The sequence below is a fragment of the Gordionus sp. m RMFG-2023 genome, chromosome 3, assembly GCF_954871325.1.
Source record: "Gordionus sp. m RMFG-2023 chromosome 3, tfGorSpeb1-WG-v2, whole genome shotgun sequence".
In the NCBI taxonomy this organism is placed as follows: Eukaryota; Metazoa; Nematomorpha; class Gordioida; order Chordodea; family Parachordodidae; genus Gordionus; species Gordionus sp. m RMFG-2023.
The window spans coordinates 7,535,481-7,556,330 of record NC_088777.1 but is presented as its reverse complement, the minus strand read 5'-3'; the positions used below and the strand labels follow the sequence as shown (position 1 = coordinate 7,556,330).

At 25.8% G+C, this 20,850-nt stretch overlaps 2 protein-coding genes across 2 annotated transcripts; one reads left to right on the top strand and one right to left on the bottom strand.

Moving 5' to 3' along the window:
• The first annotated feature begins 780 nt into the window (after positions 1-780).
• LOC135925752 (dicarboxylate carrier SLC25A8-like) lies at positions 781-5,654 on the top strand. The gene is made up of 8 exons (XM_065461217.1): positions 781-841; positions 921-1,014; positions 1,055-1,193; positions 1,240-1,606; positions 1,650-1,892; positions 4,523-4,684; positions 4,803-4,923; positions 5,258-5,654. Exons 3-8 carry the CDS (start codon positions 1,068-1,070, stop codon positions 5,361-5,363), a joined length of 1,125 nt encoding a protein of 374 aa, XP_065317289.1. The 5' UTR covers positions 781-841; positions 921-1,014; positions 1,055-1,067; the 3' UTR covers positions 5,364-5,654.
• Positions 5,655-5,899: 245 nt separating this feature from the next.
• Positions 5,900-10,780, bottom strand: LOC135925753 (protein NipSnap homolog 3B-like). Its single transcript, XM_065461218.1, has 6 exons — positions 10,703-10,780; positions 10,313-10,655; positions 9,885-10,049; positions 8,792-8,959; positions 7,631-7,714; positions 5,900-6,266 (listed from the first exon to the last, which is right to left on the bottom strand). Exons 1-6 carry the CDS (start codon positions 10,721-10,723, stop codon positions 6,190-6,192), a joined length of 858 nt encoding a protein of 285 aa, XP_065317290.1. The 5' UTR covers positions 10,724-10,780; the 3' UTR covers positions 5,900-6,189.
• Between the last annotated feature and the right edge of the window lie 10,070 nt (positions 10,781-20,850).

The following is a 20,850-nucleotide window of genomic DNA, read 5'->3' as shown; positions in this document are numbered from 1 at the left end:
TATAAATTAATTAAGGTTAATTTAATTCCGTTAATTGATTCTGTTTCGGAATGCATTGTTTACCTTCAATTTTAACAAAAGGGGATCTAAAAAAAAAATGGAGAGCGAAAGTTTATATAGAACCATCCATTTTGAATTTAATTTTTTGTTTTACATATAAGATTATAAATTATATTTTAGCTAATCATATACAAATGCATGCACTTCCAAGTAAATCCGAATGAGGGAGGCCCACTCCCTTTAAAAAAATTGTGTAAAATAACGGGGCGAAAAATCTCTTGCGTTAAAACATAAACCCTATCACAAAATAGTGAATAAATAAAAGATACATTAAAAATCCGGTCGAAACCGAAATCCGGTCCATAACTGATATAATTTTAGAAATCCCGACCAGGCTTAAAAATAAGATAAGATCCAGTTACAGTAAAATTTTGATCAAATTTTATTTTTAAATTGAATATTATAAATTAAATTTAAATAATTCCTTATCAAATTTTTAAGAAAACCACCTTTTTTTCTTTGTATTATATAAGCAATTAAGAATATAATAGTTATTTTATTTATTTTTTTTTGGCCAAGCCTCCAAACGATAATACGAACTTAAATGTGATTGGATAGATAGACTTATATTTACATTTCAAAAATAAATAAAATTTTATTTTTAAGGAGAGGAAAGATCATCCTATTCTGATATAACGTAAATAAAATATAATGGTTATATACTGGGGAAAAATTAGTACATTATAATTTTATATTTATATTATATTCTATAATTTATAGATAAAGAGAATTTTTTTTATAAAGCATTAATGAAATGACAAAATAAAACTAGTTTATACAAGTATGTATTGTTATATAAATTACTTTTTTGTTGATCATATTTTTTTGTGAAATTGCTAATTATTTTCCTCGGATTTAAGGTGGTGTGGAAAAATTATAGACAAAAGATAAAGAAAAATCGAACCTAATTTGAATGATAATTCTAAAACATCTCTAAACAAGCAGCGACTTCAAGTAAATTTTTATTTTAATATAATATCTGAAATACATATAGTTAAACTATTCAAATGACTGTAAATTCAATATCAAGTGATAAAGAGACTATAGGTGTAAGATTTATAAGTGCAGGTATATCAGCCTGTGTTGCTGACTTTATCACCTTCCCTTTAGACACAGCCAAAGTTAGACTCCAGGTATGATGATTTTTTCATAACATAGCTTATTTATGATAAATGCAAGATACAAGGGGAAAATTCAAATATTCTATCAAACAAATTAACTAAACCAAATGTGATAAATTTAGATCAAATGCCAAAAAATGTTTCTGCTTGTATTACAAAATCAACATACCCTAATAAAACTAATTTAATAATAACCCGTGCCCTTTACAAAGACATTAATATTTCCATTCCTAACAATAATATCAATGTATCAACCAAAGTATATAATGGGCTTTATGGAACTATCAAAACTATTGTAAAGCAGGAAGGTTTTAAGGCTTTATATAATGGGCTTGTAGCTGGCCTACAAAGGCAAATGAGCTTTGCTTCTATTAGAATTGGAATGTATGAAACTGTTAGAACAAAATATGAATCCATCTTAACAAGTAATACTTATTTTTTTTAAAATTATACACTTATATTATTTAGATGTCACTAAATCAAAAACACTGCAAAAAGATCATAACATTAAGTTGCGTATAATGGCTGGAATAACTACGGGGGGCTTGGCAGTATTAATAGCTCAGCCAGCAGATGTTGTAAAAGTTAGATTACAAGCTCAAATACCACAACTCAATAAGGATCTCAAAAGTGGAGGAGTTAGATATAATGGAGCAATGCATGCTTACAAAACAATATACAGAACAGATGGTCTCAAAGGATTGTGGAAAGGTTATTTTTGGCATGAATTACTTAAATTTTTTTATAATTCTGATTAATTAAATATGACAATTTTAAAAGCTTAAAATTTTTTCAACACTTTATGACATCATCTCATGCCATATGGATTCATTTATATATCCCATGACCAGATTTTTTTTAAACTTTCTTTAATCAATTGTAAGTAAATGGAAGCCAAATTTTTTATAAAATATATATGGAAAATATTTTTTATTAGATAATTAGGGACTTTACTTAATTATTTAAGATATTTAGAATTTTTTTTTATTTTAGATGTACTGGCAAATCCAATTTTTGGAATTTCATTGTTTACTATTACTTTTTAGAAAACTGCAAGGTATAGATTTAGTCATTTGACTATCGTGTTTGAGGATTAGTAGTAAAATTAGTCAAAAATTTTATATCCAAATAGGTGATGGGTAGAATAAAAGGGGGTGGTATAATCCAATGCTAAACTGGTAAGGAAATATTTAAAGGAAAGAGTAATAGGTTTGGGAGATTAAGGTGAGGGTGGTAAAGTATGTGTGAGGTATGCAACTTGTCTGGGGTATAATGGCCTATAGAATAAAATAAAATATCGATAAGGATATAAATGTTAGGCAAAGAGGGGAATGGAAACGTTTAAAGTGAAGTGAATGAAGGTGAAATGAAAATAAGTTTGGCAGAGTTGTTTTGGATGGGGAGGGGGATAAGGAGATGGACCTAAGATATTATTATTTATAATGAAAAAGTTCAGGTAAAAGGGGAAAATACGAAGTTAGAATGGGTAAAACTTAAAGATCTGACTAAGTAGGGTTACAAAAACCAGAGAATTGATATAACGAAACAATTAATTTTTGAATATTTCAAAACCAAAAAATATTTTATAAAATATGAAAACAAAACATGTGTTCTTTGCTTTATCAGCCCTATATCTGAATATTGATTAAATTTGATATTTAAAACAGTAATTAATTTGTATTTAAAAAAAAAGCTAGTAAAGGCCTTTCCTTTTTTAAAATTTATCTTCTTTACTCATTAAGAATTTAGTTCTCTTAATCTTAGTTGATCATAACTGGCAAAACTCTCAAAACTCACTTTTTTCCTAGTCTTCATTACGTTGAATTTATAACAAAAGCGTTATGTTCGAGCATTGCATTTATTTAACGCTATCTAAATAATCAAAGCTGATTCTTCATAACGATAATGTTTAATAAAAATATATCTTCTGCTTTATAACAAATATTTGATAAAAATGGATTTTCTGCTTTTTTTTAAAAATTGTATATAAAAACTTGTAATATAATTTAGCTATTATTTTTATAATCTCATCGCAACATATTTTTTTTCTCTAATACACTCCATATTTATAAAATATACCTGTCTATTAGCTTTGATTTTGTAAATAACTCACTGCTTGAAGATAATGCGCTTACTATAAATTCGCCCTTAATATTTTGGATTTCTTTTTATATTTTTTTTAAAGTTAATATTTTTTATTATCATGTGATAAAAATTATAATTACTATTGGTAAGCAAATATTACCCCATAATAAACGTTGGACCAAAGGGGGATAGAACTTTATTTTATTACATAAGAAATAGTAGGGGTTAAGAATAATATGGTAGCCATAACTTAATTTCGATCAGTAGTAGATAGAGAAATTGTTAGGTTGAATCGATGTCAAAATGATATCATCTTTTTTTATATAGTAAAACAGACGATTTTTTAAAAAATATAATTAGATTTCATACCCTAACTCCATTTATATGGGTTGATATTTTTATTTTCGGCCATTTTTAAGTTTACCCCCCCCCCATCTCCAGATAATATAATTCAAGTTACATTGTATAATAACAAGCTTTTAAGATTGCGGAAATTTCTTTGGGGAATGATAGATTTACTATTAGACCTACTATATATAGTGATTTTATTTTGCTGGATTTTCAGTGATGATTTTAAAAAAAGGGGGATTTAAGTATGACAAAGAATCACATGTTATATAATTATTAGTGAATTTTTTTGGCCAAATTATGAATTCATTAATCTTTATTTTGTTATAATGTGAATATTTGCAAAGTTAAAATATAAAAAAAAATGATATACAACTCTACATATTTATCGGAAGAACCTTATTTTATTTAATTTTCTTATTTGGAAATAAATTTTGCGAACTCTCCGCGATACATGTCAAAATTTTGCTTTACCATCAATTCGGCTGCTTATAAATCGAATGAGAGCGAAGAACGATTTTTTCGCCAACACGTATTTATTAAACCAAAAATTTCCTTTTAAGGCCGCATTTGAATGGACAATTGAAAATTCATAATAAAAACCTGTGATTAGAATTTTAAAATTTCATCCATTTTTATTTTGATAATAAATTCTCCGTTTTTACGAATTTGAAGACATAATATATCATAGATATTTACATTTCTAAGTTTAAAGCTATTTATAAATCGTTCAAGAGGGGCGTATGGTAGGTCTACGAATCTACCTACATGTCATGCCCTAATATGCATTTACCTAAAACTCTTTAAAATTCTCATAATTAACATGGATATGTTATGCCAATCATCCGCTATTGTTTTTTCTTAATGAAAACCATACACACTATAACTTAACACAATAATTATAAAAGGAATACTGCCTAACATGACTAGAAATGCCGTTATAAACGCCTGCGAGTTGGTAGGGTACGACATATTCAAACAATACATCTTAAGAAATACTCGTCTAAGCGATAATTTTCCTTGTCATTTTTTGTCTGCTTTCGGGGCCGGCTTTATAACCACGCTCATAGGTAATAAATAGTACGTTTATTTTATTTTAATCATTATAAATATTATCGTAAAACTTTTTATTAAACCCATATATTTTTTATGAAATCGAATAAACTGACAAGATTTTTTTTTTAACAGCTTCCCCCATCGATGTGGTGAAAACCAGATTCATGAATTCTGCTTCTAACAACTACAAAGGTTCCCTACACTGCGCCTATCGTATGCTAACCAAAGAGGGCCCCGTATCCTTTTACAAAGGGTATAGTCAATAATAATGCTTTTTTTAAATTATTTATTAGTATCAAAGCTCGTTATTCTTATGAGATCCTAGATTTTGGGCAAATTGTCTGGATCTTCGATCCTTTTAAAAAAAGTGAGCACAAGAAATCCTTTTTACTATTGGTCGTTCCTTCGATCCTTTTAAGGGAACGGAATAATAAAATGATACTTTTTTAGAATTTAATATTTAAATTTCGTTCTTTTCGTTATTAATATAAAAAAGAACATTTTTTAAAAAAAAATCTTCCTCATCCTTTTTTTAACAAATATTTGACTTAAATTTTTATTTTTTAAACACCAAATTTATTTAAAAGATTTACCCCATCATTCATGAGACTTGCTTCTTGGAACATAGTCATGTTTGTTTGCTACGAGCAATTAAAACGCCAAATACTGTATTTGAAGCAATCAGTTCATTAAATGTTAATTAACACAAAATGTCGGATGAAAATTTAAAAAGATTTTTGGATCTTTTAATATAGAAATGGTTTTAAACCTCCAATTAGCATTTAGAAAAATATTATATTATAATGATATTTTAAATTTTATAAACTGGGTAGTCAATTACTTATTTATATATAATTTTTTTTAAAATTAGACAATGTTAATGTATTTATTATATTTAAAAAAAATTCAAACATACAATCAAGGCAAAGGAAGCCATCATTATAATTTTTATTTATATTATCTAATATATAATCTTGAAAGTTATATATTATAATTAAGATTAACCTAACAACATAACTTCAAAGAAAGATATTTTATCATAAAATTTAACAACAATAAATGATATCTATTTTTAGACTAATTTTATCCTCCTAAAGTTAGATAAGTTCAAATGGATATCTACTAGCAGATGTTTATTAAAACATATTTTATTTAAAATTTAATAAATGTTTTTATTAAATTTTGGTTTAAAACAAAACATAAATTACATTTTTTTTGTGGTATAATTATTTCCGAAAATTTTTCTAAATAAAAGTATAAATTTTTGCTATATTTATTTGGGCAGCAAAAAAATATTTTTTTGCCTAGATTAATGGAAATATGTATTAATATAATTTTGCCTAAATTCTTTTCCTAAATTCCCTAAAAAAAATAATAAAATATAATTTTGTCTAAATTTAAATAAAGTAATATAATTTTTTATTTTTTGAGTCCCAAAAAAGGGTCATAGTAATTAATGAGAAAATATTTGCTGTCCGATATATAATTTCTAGTAAAGAGGAGACGAAAGATTTTGCCACTATTTCAAGGGAGAAAATGGAGCAGGCTTCAATATTTGGCTGTTTCCCAACACCGCTATTTTCTCTATTTCGCTTCCTAAAAAAAAATATATTAAGATTTTAATAATTTTTGGGTCTAATTTTTTTAAAAAAAATAAAGTCATAGAGCCTTTTCAATAATCTGTTAAATTATTGGCACAGCTAAAAGAAAAGGTTTGAGTCCAAAATAGTGTTGTTAAACGACCCGCCCGATTTTTAAAAACGTCCCGATTCGAAAATTAGCCAAAATAATATTATGTAAGCCTGAAGATTTTACTCATAGGTGGCAGAAAGGTTTGGACCTCTATTTTCCAAATCCTGAGGCTTACATAATAAAGTCTAAAAGCTTAAATAATTAAAGGTGGGCTTACATGTTTTAAAAATTAATCGCTTAGATTTTCAGAAATCTCTTTATATGATTTATAACCATTTTATGTTTAAATAATTTAGCATATAGTTATGAGTATCAATAGTTACTTTACAAAAAGATGACCTTTTTATATTCTTTTCAGAACTTTTTTTAAAAAAATAGGACCTAAAAACATGATTTTATTTCACTGAATAAATTCTATTTTTCTAACCATTATTTTAATAAATATCTTATTTTTTACGTAGCCTAATGATGATATCGTCTAGTGTTGTTAAAATCTCGTTTTGAGCCGATTTTTAAAAACGGCTAACTAAATATTTTAGCAAAGAAAAATATAACCTAAACCTAGAGATTTCGCTAATAGATGTCTAAATCTTCGTGCCATTTATGGGCAAAATCTTTAGACTTGCGTAATATTTTTCTAGATAAGATATTGAGTTTACCGTTTTTAAAAATAGGTTCAAATCGAGCCGTTTAACAACACTAGGTTTGACTAAAAAAATGTTTAGCTAAACATGAAAAAAGATTTATGTATAAAAATACAAAAGATTTGAAATTATGGGTAAAAAAATATTTAAATATTTTATGCACGCTGAATACGTTTTCGTTTGGCAACAAAATCATAAATACTGCTTGGATATTATTTATAAAATGCTGATCAAATAATTTAAAAAAAATTTTATAGATGATAAATTTATCGAATATATGCTAAGTAATTTTTTTCAATATTTTTTTTTCATCCAGGTGTTTTCAAATATTTTTTTATCAATCTGAAGGAATTTTTTAATTGGAGATATATTTAAAATTAAGCAATTAGAATTGAATATGATTAAGGTTAGAGTTAGGGGTTGATATATTAAAAAATGGCTTTTAATAAAATTATATCATGTCTTTTTATTAATAATCTGTCAAATCAGACAAGTCATAAGATTATAAATAGACGAATAATATAAATCAGCTGCTATAACGATAATTTCCTTGAGTTGGACCATAGGTCAATTTATATAGGCTGGCTCATTTTATATTTTTAAAAAAAATATATTATAACTCACTTAAATTTTGCAATTCTTTATTCTCGCAAAATTTCTTATGCAAGGCTGCATCATCCAGATTTGAGCATCTCACGTATTGTATAACTAAATATATTATTTTTGTTACAAAAAAGAAATATTAATTATATTATTTTTTTCCTCCATAGTTTGAATCTAGAACATGGCAAAGTCTATGAAATTAGGACATAGAACTTCCTATTAAATATTTTTTTATAGGGACCCTTTTGTGCAAGTACTTTAAAATATCGTTGCCTGAGTATTAGAGTGTTCTAAATGCATATTTTTTAAATACTTTGCTATATTCTTATATATCTACAATAAAAATATTTAAATACGATTGAGAACAATCACCAATTTGCAATTATTACATTGTCATCTCCTTTTTAAAATATAGAAATACTTTTTTAAAAAAAATCCTCTCCTGAACAATTTTTAAAATATGAATATATAACACTGTAATAGTCAACCTACGACATGCCGTAGGAGTTTACTAGTAATTCTAGCGCGTTAATTTTTAAAATAGGACCTGCATTATGAGGGATTCGTAATCCGCCATGTATAAGAGTACCTAACCCTTGAATTTCAGACAATGCTGAATTTATTATTTATAAATTAAAGAAACAAAACAACAATTAAATAAATAAGAAATGCGCGATTTAAATTTTTTAAAATAGGGCTAAAAAAATCCCGGGGCTTTAAAAAGTAGTCCTAAAATTGATAAAAACTTATGATTTATATTGCACAAAATTTTTTGTGATACATTTTTTTTAGAGGATTTGCTTAAATTTTTCTTTTTATTACTTTAACTGAGCTTAACCAGAATTTAAAACTCGCCGTTTTAAAATTATCGGAAATAAGCTAGCTACTTTTTTAAAAAAAAATATTCGAAGTTAGAACTTTATTTAGTTCGGTCTGTTTTCTGACCAAATTAAGTTTGGGTCAAAATTCTCAACCTTAGGGGGGTTCTATATATATATATATAAAACGATTTTAAAATGTGTTTTATTTTTCAAAATAGCTCTTTTGTTAAAATTAATATAAGTAGAGTTAGAATATTATAATAATGAGATGATAGAATATTAATAACTATAGGGATGATACAAATTATAAATTAAAGTTGGAACTTCTATTTTCAATAATAATAAAAAGGTAAAATTTAACTTTGGTTCATTTTTCCGCTGTCGGCGATAAAGGTCCCTATGTGTTGAAAACTATCTATCTTGTCATCGGCTAATTCCTTGAAAATTCTATCTGCCAACTCTTTGAATTTACAGGCATTAGCTTCGTGAGGTTCTTTCAATACAAAGACATTTAACCTATAATGGACGTCTAAAAATTTTTTTAGTTTTTTTTTATACATTACATTTGTAAATTGAATAATAAATTGTAAAATTCACAATTTATTTCTAATATATTGATTTTGTGATCCGAGTTTTAAATAAAGAATCGAAATCTTACCTGTTTCATCCAGTGATACACTGAATTACCAATACCGTGAGTATTAGCCTCTAGGGTTAATCCTATTTTATTAAAATAAACAAGGTTCATACAGAAAATGAAACCGAAGAAATAAATTTTTTTGAAAAAGATCATATAATATTTCCTACCTGTCATTTAATCATGTTATGCGGAAAGTTTATTTTCCAAAATCAATAATAGACTATGTAAAGAATTATTTTAAATTGTTTCATATGTTTGCTCTATCTATTATGTTAAAATCCTGTGCCTGTGATATAATTATACTATAAATATAGCTGCAAATTTTTCTATAGTAAAAAAATCTATTTCTAATAAGAATTTGTCTAAGTATTTTTATTTAAATTTATTTTTTTCAAAATTTTTTGTGGCCATTTAGTAATTATATTTAAAATACACTTTATAATTATTTATAGTCTAATATATTTTTGTGAAAATTTGCCCAACCTAGATGAAGACACTATTTTCATTTAAATAAAATTAAAAGGTGGTGAGAGTGTAGTTTTGATTTCCTTTTTTTGCTGTTAATTTTGAATTGGTAGGAAGGGGTAGGGGATACAATTTTGGGGTGAGTAATGCCAGGCTTAGGAAGGGTGTAGGTACCTGGGCCCACTTAACCATTATACCTAGTTTCATTTTGAATATAAAAAAATAATAATGGTGGCAAGTTTTTATTTTTATAATTTTATTCTATATAAAGGGATAAAAATTAAAAAAACAACTATTTAAAAGAAAATGCATAATAAAAATATTAAAATAAAATGAAAAGTATTTAAACTTCCAGGCTGATTTGGAGGTGTATCATAGCATATTAGATCACTTAATTTTCTGAGAGAAATGTTCTTTTCCTTTTTCAATAAAGGTTTCATGACATTTAAAAACTTGAGCCATTGTTCATCCTTGGATAAAGAATCCCTCACCTGACTCCTTTGTTGGTAAGAATCTGTTTTTAAACAAATAATAAATTTATTACATTCATTTTATTTTATTTTTTTATCACATTTTCTTTCTCTAAAATAATTAAAATTTAAAATGAAAATGTGGACCCAGTTTAGAAAAATTAAATTTCAAAAATATTGTTTCTCAGATTTAAAAATTCAAATAAAACTATCATTGATTAATCATTATAAAGATAATGTGTAAACCATTATTGATATGTACAGTTTGTTTTCCCTCAAAATAAGATTATATATTAAATATTTTTACCATATTCCCAAAGGTGAATAACTCTATTTAATGTTCCAAATTCAGTAAACCAATAGCCAAGGAGTTTTGAGTATTTAACTCTGATAGGCATATTATCAGTTGTTATTTGAATAAACTTTTTCATATGTTGAGGCTCTACTTTATACATACGCATTTCATATAATTTTTCTAAGCTGGTATCTAAAGGCGATTTCACATTTGAACCTCCAAATGGCATTTTATAAAATAAAGCAGATGAAAATAACTTTAAATTATAATTATTGTGTTTAATAAATTGTTTTGATGTCTCAAAGTAGATTTTGTTTATTTGATTAGTGTTTAATTGGCATATTTTAGGCAAAATCTAATTATAAAATTATAAATTTTAAATAATAATTTATAATATATTACCTTAATAAGATGAAGAGTCATATAGGTCTATTTACAAGTGGCCTTGATACAGATGATTTGCACTTTAAACTAAATGAGTTTAATACATTATTTCGAAATAATGGAGTGATCAGCTGATTGTAAATTAATCATAGACATTACTTAACAAAAACTATTTCTGGGTAACTCTCTACCATTTAAAGGAGTTAGAGTCTATCGAAACTCATATTCATGTCAAACAATATACTATAATAATGCATTTATTGTAAATTTGAAAGTTTTAATTGAATTTATGTTCTAAAATATAAATCCTTTACGTCACAATATTTTTATAGTTAATTTATGAAGGGAACTATAATTATAAAGTAAAATATTTTTTAGAGGTGTAGGTATAGGTTTTTGAAAGGGTGGGTTTGTATCCAGTGAATATCCTGTCATGTATAGGCTGGTTCTGACTGAGTAATAAATTGCTCTTATATTACCATTAGATTTTTATTTTAAATTCCATTTCACATATTTCCAAAGGAAGAGATAACAATTAATATAAAAACATAATGAGTTAATTTAGAGTATTTATTTATTTTTACTCGTAATAGCAATCGGACTTGAATTAGCATTTTCTGAAAAGGAAGAAACACCTGCAAAGTTCCAAATTAAGAGTTTTTTGAAGGATAAAATATTGAAATTATATTATCTGGGCTAAGGGGAAGGGGGGGGGGTATGACGCAAAACTATTAAGGAAGTTAAAGAGAGCTAATATTTAATATTTTTTGAGTTTGGAGCCACTCTTCGATAATTTCGAATCCAGCCATAAACAATATCAGGCAAAATTAATATTATTCCACATTATAATACATACAAGATAGATACATTTAGCCTCAATTTAGCAAAGCAGTGACAACCACTTCAGGCACCGCTATTTAAAGTTTCCATAAAAATCATCTAACAGTGTTAATTTAAGAAAGGGCATACGGTTGTAAAAACACCTACAAAATCTATATTATTACTTTCCAATGTCCTCACTATATCATTCATGACGTCATGTAATTGGTACTTCATGTCATTGGTAAGTATTTATTTATTTTTTTGTAAAAGAACTTTTCTTTTTATCAAGCCTCATTTATAGTGTTATGTTATTTATATTCATATAAAGCCTCATTTACAAAGGATATGTTGCGATTTGTTGCTAAATTATATGCGATTTTGATAAAAAGGCATGATTTTTCTTAAATATTATAGAAAATAATTATCTCCATTTTAGATTTATCTTAAAAACATTTTATATCATTGAAAGACTATTGTTATAGATAAAATATTTTACTCGGAGAGTTATATAAATAGTAGGAAGTAATCTAAAACAAAACAAAACTGCACATATTTATGTTAATTATTAATAATGATGCCAGTTATTTTGAAGTATTTATTAAAATGAAAATATTTAATAATGCTATCTGGAAGGTGATATTAAATGTTAATGATGATTTAACATATAATATTTTTAGGTAATTCATAAAAATAATTAGAAAAATTATATTAATAAAACAAAGATTTTCATTTTTAATATAAATGAAAATTTTTATTAAATACCTGCTACAGATTATTTTCTTAGCCTCGCATTATTACTTAGGATTATTTAAATCAGCCCTCTTTTAAATATAGTTAAAAATATATGTATAGATGATAAAATAAGGTAAATACAATAATAATATATATTTTTTTAAATTAATATTTCAAGATATGTATACTATAATATAAATAATATTTTATATAATAAATAATGAATATATTTTATAATAAACAAAATATAAAATTATTTTCCATTCTTTTCTTTAGTAAAAAAAACCATATTTTATAGATAATATACAAATCAATTTTAAATTAATTTATATTTCATTGATAAAATATTTAAATTTCCAAACAGTATATATTAAACCACTGCACTGGATATTTATCCAATGCACTGGATATGCTCTCTAAAGGGTATTAATATTAGCACCTCTATTACTATAGAAAAGCACTTATTTCTACAGATTATATTTCAATAAAAATAATAATAAGTTCTATTTATTCTTTAATATTTCCTCCTTTATTCTTTTCCCTTTCACTGTTCCTTTTCTCCCCTTTTTCTTTACCTTTCAATTTTTATAGGGTTATTAAGATGCTGATTTGGGTCGATTTACAAAACTACCCTATTAATTTTTAGACAAAATAATATTATATAAGTCTCGAGATTTGGCAAAATATAGCTCCAACATTTCTGCCACAAATTCTTTAGTCTTACATATTATTTTGGCTAAAATCTTAATTGGTTAGTTTTTAAAAATCGACCCAAATCAGAATTTTTAACAATCCTACCTTCCCTTGCGCTTCCCTTTTCTTTTCCTTAATCATTTGCTTCCCCTTTTCTTTCTTTCTCTTCTTTTCTTTCCTCTTTCCTTACCTTTTTTCTTTCTCTTTCCCTTACCTTTCCATTTTCTTTCTCTTTACCTTTTCCTCTCCTTGCTCTTTTCTAGATTTTCTTTCCTTTCTCCTTTCCCATCTTATTTTCTTTTTCATTTTTCTTTTGCTTTCTCTTTTCGTTTATCTTTTTCTTTTTCTTTCCCTTTTTTTTCCTTTTCCTTTTTCTTTTCTTGCTCTTTCTTTTCATTGCCTCTTTTTTTCCTTTCCCTTTTTTTTCATTTTTCTTTCACTTTCCATTATCCATTATCCCGTTTCCTTTGCTTTTTTTCTCATCTCATTTCCTTTTTTTCCCTTTCCCCTCTTTTCATTTTATTCTTTCCCTTTTTCAATTCCATTACCTTGCTTTTTTCTTTCATTTTTTTTATCTTTACGTTTTTCTTTTCATTTTCTTTCGCTTTTCTTCTATCTTCACTTTTTCTTTCACTTTCCCCTTTTCTTTCACTTTCCATTTTCTTTTGCTTTTTGTTACATTTTCCTTCTCCTTTCTCTGTTTCTTTTCCTTTCTTTATTCCCTCTTCCTTTTTATTACTTTTCTCCTTCTTTCATCTTCCCCTTTTTCTTCCCTTCACAATTTTTTCTTTGCTGTGCCGCTTTACATTTCCCTTTATATTTTTCATCTCCTTTCCCCCTATCCTTCCCTTGTTTTTTTCTTTTCATTCCCTTCTTTCCATTTTTCTGTCACTTTTCTATCCATTTTTTTCCTTTTCCTTTCTTTTTTTCTTTAGTTTATAATGTTTGAAACTAAATATATTCAGGGTACATACCAAAATACCTTTCCTATGATTGTCTTATATATTAATCAGGGAATCATTGTAAAGAATAGTTGCTTGTCTTTTGGTATATTTAATTTTGGAAGTTTTATGTTATAATTTTTATTTAAAAAAATAAATGTCTGTTTTGTAGGAAACTTTTAATTTTAAATGATTATGATTGTGCAGTATATAGTTTCGTCGATGTTTACATTCCTTGACAATATTATTATTACAATATTATATTATTCTAGTATAATCATGAGGATCTGTAATCTTGCAATTTAAAATTATTTAGTAAAGGCGATTGGTTTTTGAATTGGAAAAATCGGATATGACCGGAAATTATTCCATCATACAGTGGCCACATAGTAAATCAGACAATTTTGACAGGAACTTTTGTGTATTGTATTTAATTTATATAAAAATCATATAGTAATTAATATAAATAAGAGTAGTTCACAGGTATACGGAATTAAATTTAAAGGTAATCTATACATGCTAGAATTCATTTTCGGTCAAACAATTACAAATTCCTCTTTATAAATTATATAAACTTGAGATATTCAGAATCCTCATGGATTCAGATCCTGTTATGACTTTCAGGTTATTTGGATAGTACCTTCAGTGTCCCGCTATATACCTACATTATTATTTATTATTTATTATTTGATTCATATTTTACGAATCCTATATTGGAATGGAATATGTAAAATAATATTATTCTTTCGAATATTAATGTTTTATTATTCGATCGAAATATTCAAAACTATTTAAAATTATTTGTACTATTTGTAGATATATTTAAATATTATAAATTATTGATGAATATTTTAAAATTATTTCTAAGTATTCAACATTACTCTTGTGGAACTTTATATTTTTTATAATTTATTTCCATATTCATTATTCATTAATTTCGTTTTAGCAAATATATTTTTTAAAAAAATTTAAATTTCGAATCTAATGTTAAACGAATCTAACTGAATAATTGTTTTAATATTCCTAAGAATATGTCATTTTGTAGTCCTTAGCACACGGCAAGACTGCTTTTATGATGTCCCTGTGGAACAGTATATTTGCATAATTATAACGATTTCCAATAAAATCGTAATTAATAGGATAATTTTTAATAATAATATATTAAAAGGCCTATATGTGCAAGCAAAGTAACTTTGAATAATATTATATCGTAGAATAGAATAATCTTTATATTATAATTGCAAAAAATAAATAATATAATTATTTCATTTTATGCTTTATTACCCAATTATATACTTTTATACACTTTTATACACTTTGTTAATAAATAAACCTTATAACATCAAAGAGTTTCAAATCATTGCAAGCTTGAAGTTGAATAATAGCAACAATACTTAAGGCTAAGACAAAAAATTTGGATTGACATCGTGACTAATCGGTTTTGAATGGCTCAACTAAATAATAAGGGAATTCATTATTATTATCTAAATCTATGAAATGGCGTAACTAGCCTTTACAATCTCAAGGGCTCTTCAAATTTTTCAGGGAGCTTGAGCCTAGTATCGCTACTGAATTCATGTTCTTTATTCAATTCACGAATTAAAAATAGAAATAATTCTTAACAAAAATAGTTTCAAGGATTAATTACAGAAATCTTCCGAACCACCCCATAATGGTATGATTTCAAAAATCCGGCCTTAAGAATCTTTAGAAAAATATTTTAAAAAATTTCTACCAAGCCGATTTTCAAAAAAATAAATTAAAATAATATCGATTAATCAATTGGAAAGTTGTTAAAAATATTTGGAGCGTTTAATAATTTATTTCTTGCTCATGTTTTTCAATTTCCTCTTCATACAAAAGTGGGAAATCCAAAATTATTCAAAATAAATAAAAAAAATTTCAAAATGTTGGGCCAAACAATTATCAAATATAATCAATAATCATCTGGGCTGGGCCATTTTTTTCAAAAAATAAATATCAAGGCTTGGGGCCTAAAAATTTGATCTTTGGTAAATTTAAAATAATTCTTTTGTTTGACGTAAATATTTAATTTAGTAACATAGGTTTTAGAAATATATTTCCTTAAATAAAGAATATAAGTTTACGTAATATAATTTTATTTCTATTCCGTTAGTGTCATTATCAATTGTCTAACGCGCGGAATCTCCTATTTATTTTTGGGGCTTAATTTTGAGGTTTAAGTCTTCCGTATTTTTAAGATTAACACAATTTTACAGGTTTACATTGAGGTTCTATCCAATTTTTTTTTAAAACTCAGAACTCGATCTTTAAACGGAATTAGTAAACCGATTTTTTACACTGAGATCGTAAAGATTTTAATTTATATACCGCTAATTGAATGGGTTAAATTAAATTCATTAGCTTCCATAATGAATAAACATAATGAAACAAGGTTACTATTAAATGTGCCCACAAAATTTTGAATTTCACATTTCAGAGTATGCATAACTTAATATACAAATCTTTGTATAAATTCCTATCATAAGTCTTCTTTCTAATTCCTAAAAAAATTTTTTTTATCATAAGGCTTATTTAAAGTTAAAACTTTGTGGTTTTTTTTCTATGACTCAAAATATTCGTTTGAGAATTAGATTATTCAGTCTCCACTTTTTGTATTACAATAGAGCAATTTAAAATAAGGTTTCTGTATTTCTAATATGATAATATATGATCTTTATTGGCTATAATTTAACTCGCTTTTTTTATTTTATAAATGTTCCGGATTTTTTGTAAATTGAATAGTATAATGAAAAAAAAATTGATTTATCTAAAGAGACCATTTTGTACAAAAAGTGAATATGGAATAATCTAATTGTCAGATGATATTTTGAATAATCTAGCTAGCGTGTCAATTGAAAATGTCATAAAAAAAATAAAAAATTAGACTTAAAGCTCAATAATAGTTTGACGATAAATTAAAATAAAGGGCTATATTTTGTTATTTTATGTTACATATGTTTTATTTTATTAGCTTCTTCTTTCTACCTGTTTTTTTTATAAAAAAGGCACTTTATATGAGGAAAATAATCAATTTTAATTTAATTTATTTCATTTATAAACTTTTTTTTCCTTAGAAATTTTAAGCAAATAAAATAAATCAAAAGAATATTACAACACCGAGACTATGAGCCTTTCGTATAAAGCCGTATCATTAAATGCCTCCTTGCAGTTTCTATCATAAACGAAAACTTGATTCAGGTTCTATAAAGGTATATCGTTCGTTTAATCTTGCTTAAAATAAATTGTGTATTATACGACGTAGTTTTTTTTTATAATATAAAAATAATTTTAAATGTCATTAATCATAATGATTCATATTTTGGTATTATTAATAATAATAATTTAATCATTTCAGAAATCGTTTATCAAAAATGGATGAATTGAAAAAATGTATAGAGGGGAAATTGATCAGCATTGAGTTCGAATCCATGGATATACTGTCAATCAATCCAGAACATATCAGTATACAAGCCTATATAATGGTGTTAAATAAGAACACAAAAACGTTGTGCGATATATGCTTGCTAATGTTCAACTTGTACAAAGCCCTAAATCTTAAATACCAAACATTCTGTTACGCTTTGCAAAACACGATTACCAGTTTTAAAACTACGATTGTAAACTCTAAAGAAATTATTTTGTCTGAAGAAAGTGATGATATCGTGAGACCCCGAACCCCTACTTTTAATAAAGCCAAATTTTCAACGACGATGAGTATCAGCAATACAAGTAGCTCACCCCCTGCTATCGTGTATAATAAACCCACCAATATGATTTCTAGGGATAGCTTGTTACTTGAAGACTTTAATCACTTGATGAATAAGGTTAAAAATTCTCAAAATAACATGCATGAACATGTGGGAAATCTCTTAGTGGGCGCTAATAAAACCCTAAAACATATAAATGATAGCTCAGAATTACGGAATGAAAACATGAGAGAAGCTGAAATAACTATAGATGAATATAGAATATCAAGTAACAAAAATAATTCGCCAAAGCAAGTTGATCCTAATAAAAATATTATAAATAGTTTAAAAGAAAAACTGGCAAAAAGGAAAGAAGATCTCAAAATTAGTCGAAAGAAGATAATATTTCTAAAATTGAGTTATCTAAATATTCTATTGGAATTAGAGGAAGAAGAAAGATTTCGCTTATTATATGCGCAAAAATACAAAAAGAAATTCAATACAACAAATAACTTTGATATGCTCAAAACATATGATATGAAAAGCAGTCTTCCAGAACCTTACGACGACATATTTAACCAAGATTGGCTCGAAAGGCTCAAAATTTCTCAAAAAAATCCTATAGCATTAGACCCGGCTCTGATCGCGACACATTTTAAACAAGAGATAGAAAAACTGACACAATTTTTGAAAGGTCTTGTCACAAAAAAAGAATGCATTAATTTGAAAGATGAAGATTTTCCTCTTAAATCCATTTGTCAAGTAATAGCCGATCGAAGGCGTAAAAAATTTGAAATGTTTGAGTTCATTCTTAAAAATGATACTTCTTCGAGCTCTTCTTACAATTGAATATGTATTTTCATTCATATTGTAATAAAAAACTCAGCTATGAGGTTGCATTATAACAGCAATATTACAATAATGATTCTTATATGTTATTATCTAATGCTAAAGATTATGAATGTTGTTCAAACAATATTTGAAAAAAATGTTAATAAACTTTAAAGGCCTTCATGGTGACTTTTTTGAGTTATTTATCTCTGTTTATCTCTAATTATAGCTTTTGCAGTAATCAAGTTGCTTTAAATTTTACTTATCAAAATTTATATTAAAATGGAGACTTATACTTTACAGGTCAAAGCGATTTTGTCAATTTACCAACATGAACGGAAAAATATGGTTGAATAGATCTTTTTTTTAAAAGCTAATTATAACTATTTATTTTCAACATATCTTCAGAATTACTTTATTTTTAGATTAGATTAAATTTTATTGAGGGTTTTACATATATTATTTTTAATTTTATTGCCTTCAAAATCCTTATCTAGCGAGATTAAATTTTTAGATCAAAAATTGCAAAAAAAATTAAAATGTCCATAAAATATAATTTTTTTATTGTGCATGTAAATTTTTTTTTTGAGATATTATAAAATTGATATCTTGAAAAATAATATGATTGAAAAATATCTTCTAAATAATTTATGCATATTTAGAAGTACTAAATATAAACTTTGCTGGCATATTTTATCAAAATAACGGTAATTTTAATTAATCCGTTATTCTTTGACGGTGTATCTGCAAGTTATTTTATAACAATATAATAAAGATAAATGGAAATATATAATATTTATTGCGCCTTTAAAATAATAAAAAAATTTTAAAGGTATAAAAAGATATATTCTATCAGCCTTAAAAGATTTGGGCTTTAGCCTTTTTGGACTTTTCATTTTTCTTTTTGCTCAATTATTAGAACCAGTTTGACCCATTATTTAATAAGAATGATCGAATAATATATATATGTTATCCAAATTCTAACGCTTTTGAATATAGGGCTGCATTAATATCTGAGCTTGGGTCGTCTTAATTATTCATGTCAGACTTGCTCCAGAAAACTCCATATGCAAAATCACTATAAAATTTTAAAAATGTTTGTTGTAAATGATATTAATAAATTCTAAATTTATTCTTAAGTTTTTTTTATCAAAATCAATAAAATAAAATCGTGTAAAAAAATTTAATCAATAAAAGTTTGAATTACTTTGTTTAAATTTAATATCAGATTTTCATACGAAATTAAAATAATAGCGCAGCATCCTAAACTGTGGCCACCAAATGGAAAGAACTCCTGTTCATATGAGAGTTGGCAGATATTTTTTTTTAAACATAAATGTGAAATCTTTTCCTCGAGATCCCATCTCTCCCTTCCTAAGTTTCCCTTTAACATCATCATCGATTCTAAACATTTCCCACATAATCCTGATGCTAATTTTAAAATAACTCTTTAACTACTCTGTTAGGCCTAAAGGGACTTTAATAAAGTTTATCTCTAACTCCTCTTTTCCCCCTGATATAGAATTTTCTTTACATCCCATAATTATTGCAGATTTTATCCCCAGTCTTTAATGCACCCATCTATTAATTGATTACTAAACATAGATTAGGAAGTACACTGAACCTTGCTTAAAGTAATAAGAAAGTAAATATTACCCTTTCTGGATTTTATCTTGGAGAAATGTTTTATTTGCCTGTATCAATGACGAAGCGTCATGTTAACTACTAGGGAAACAATTGAAATCAATTAAAATTTATATAGAAATGCAAATTCTTTTTTTAATTTTGCGTAAAAGTTTGATTGATATTTTGCAAATCGAATCTAGCATATTTTAGATTCGATTTGTTAAATATAGTTGAATCACAGAGTGCAAATGTGCTTTGACTCTTAATGTAGTTTAACTTCCTTAAAAATTATTCATATATTAAAATCCTTTATCATTCCAATCACATTTTTACTTTGGGAATAATAGGCATAAACATCATTATGGATAATTATTAGCAACCAGTAAGTCGCTCATATTTTTATATTTCTCGATAGAAAATTTACGTATATAAGATTTGATTTCCAATTTTTAAGAACTATATGGTTCGACTAATAAAAATGGAAAATGATTTCAATTGCTTCTATACATAAATAGTATATTTTTAAAACATTTCTCAAAGATATAATCTGAAAAGGATTAATATTTTCTTTCTTATTACTTTAAGAAAGGTTCGATGTACTTCCTAATATATGTTTAGTAATTAACTAAAAGATGGGCACATAAAAGACTAGGATAAAATTTGTATTAATTTTGGGATGTAAAGAAAATTCTATATAAAGCGTGATTAGATATAAACTTTATTAAAGTTCTTTAGGCTTAAACAGACTAGTTTAATAGTTATTTTAAAATTATCATCAGGATCATTAATCGTAAATACGAAGCGGGTTAAA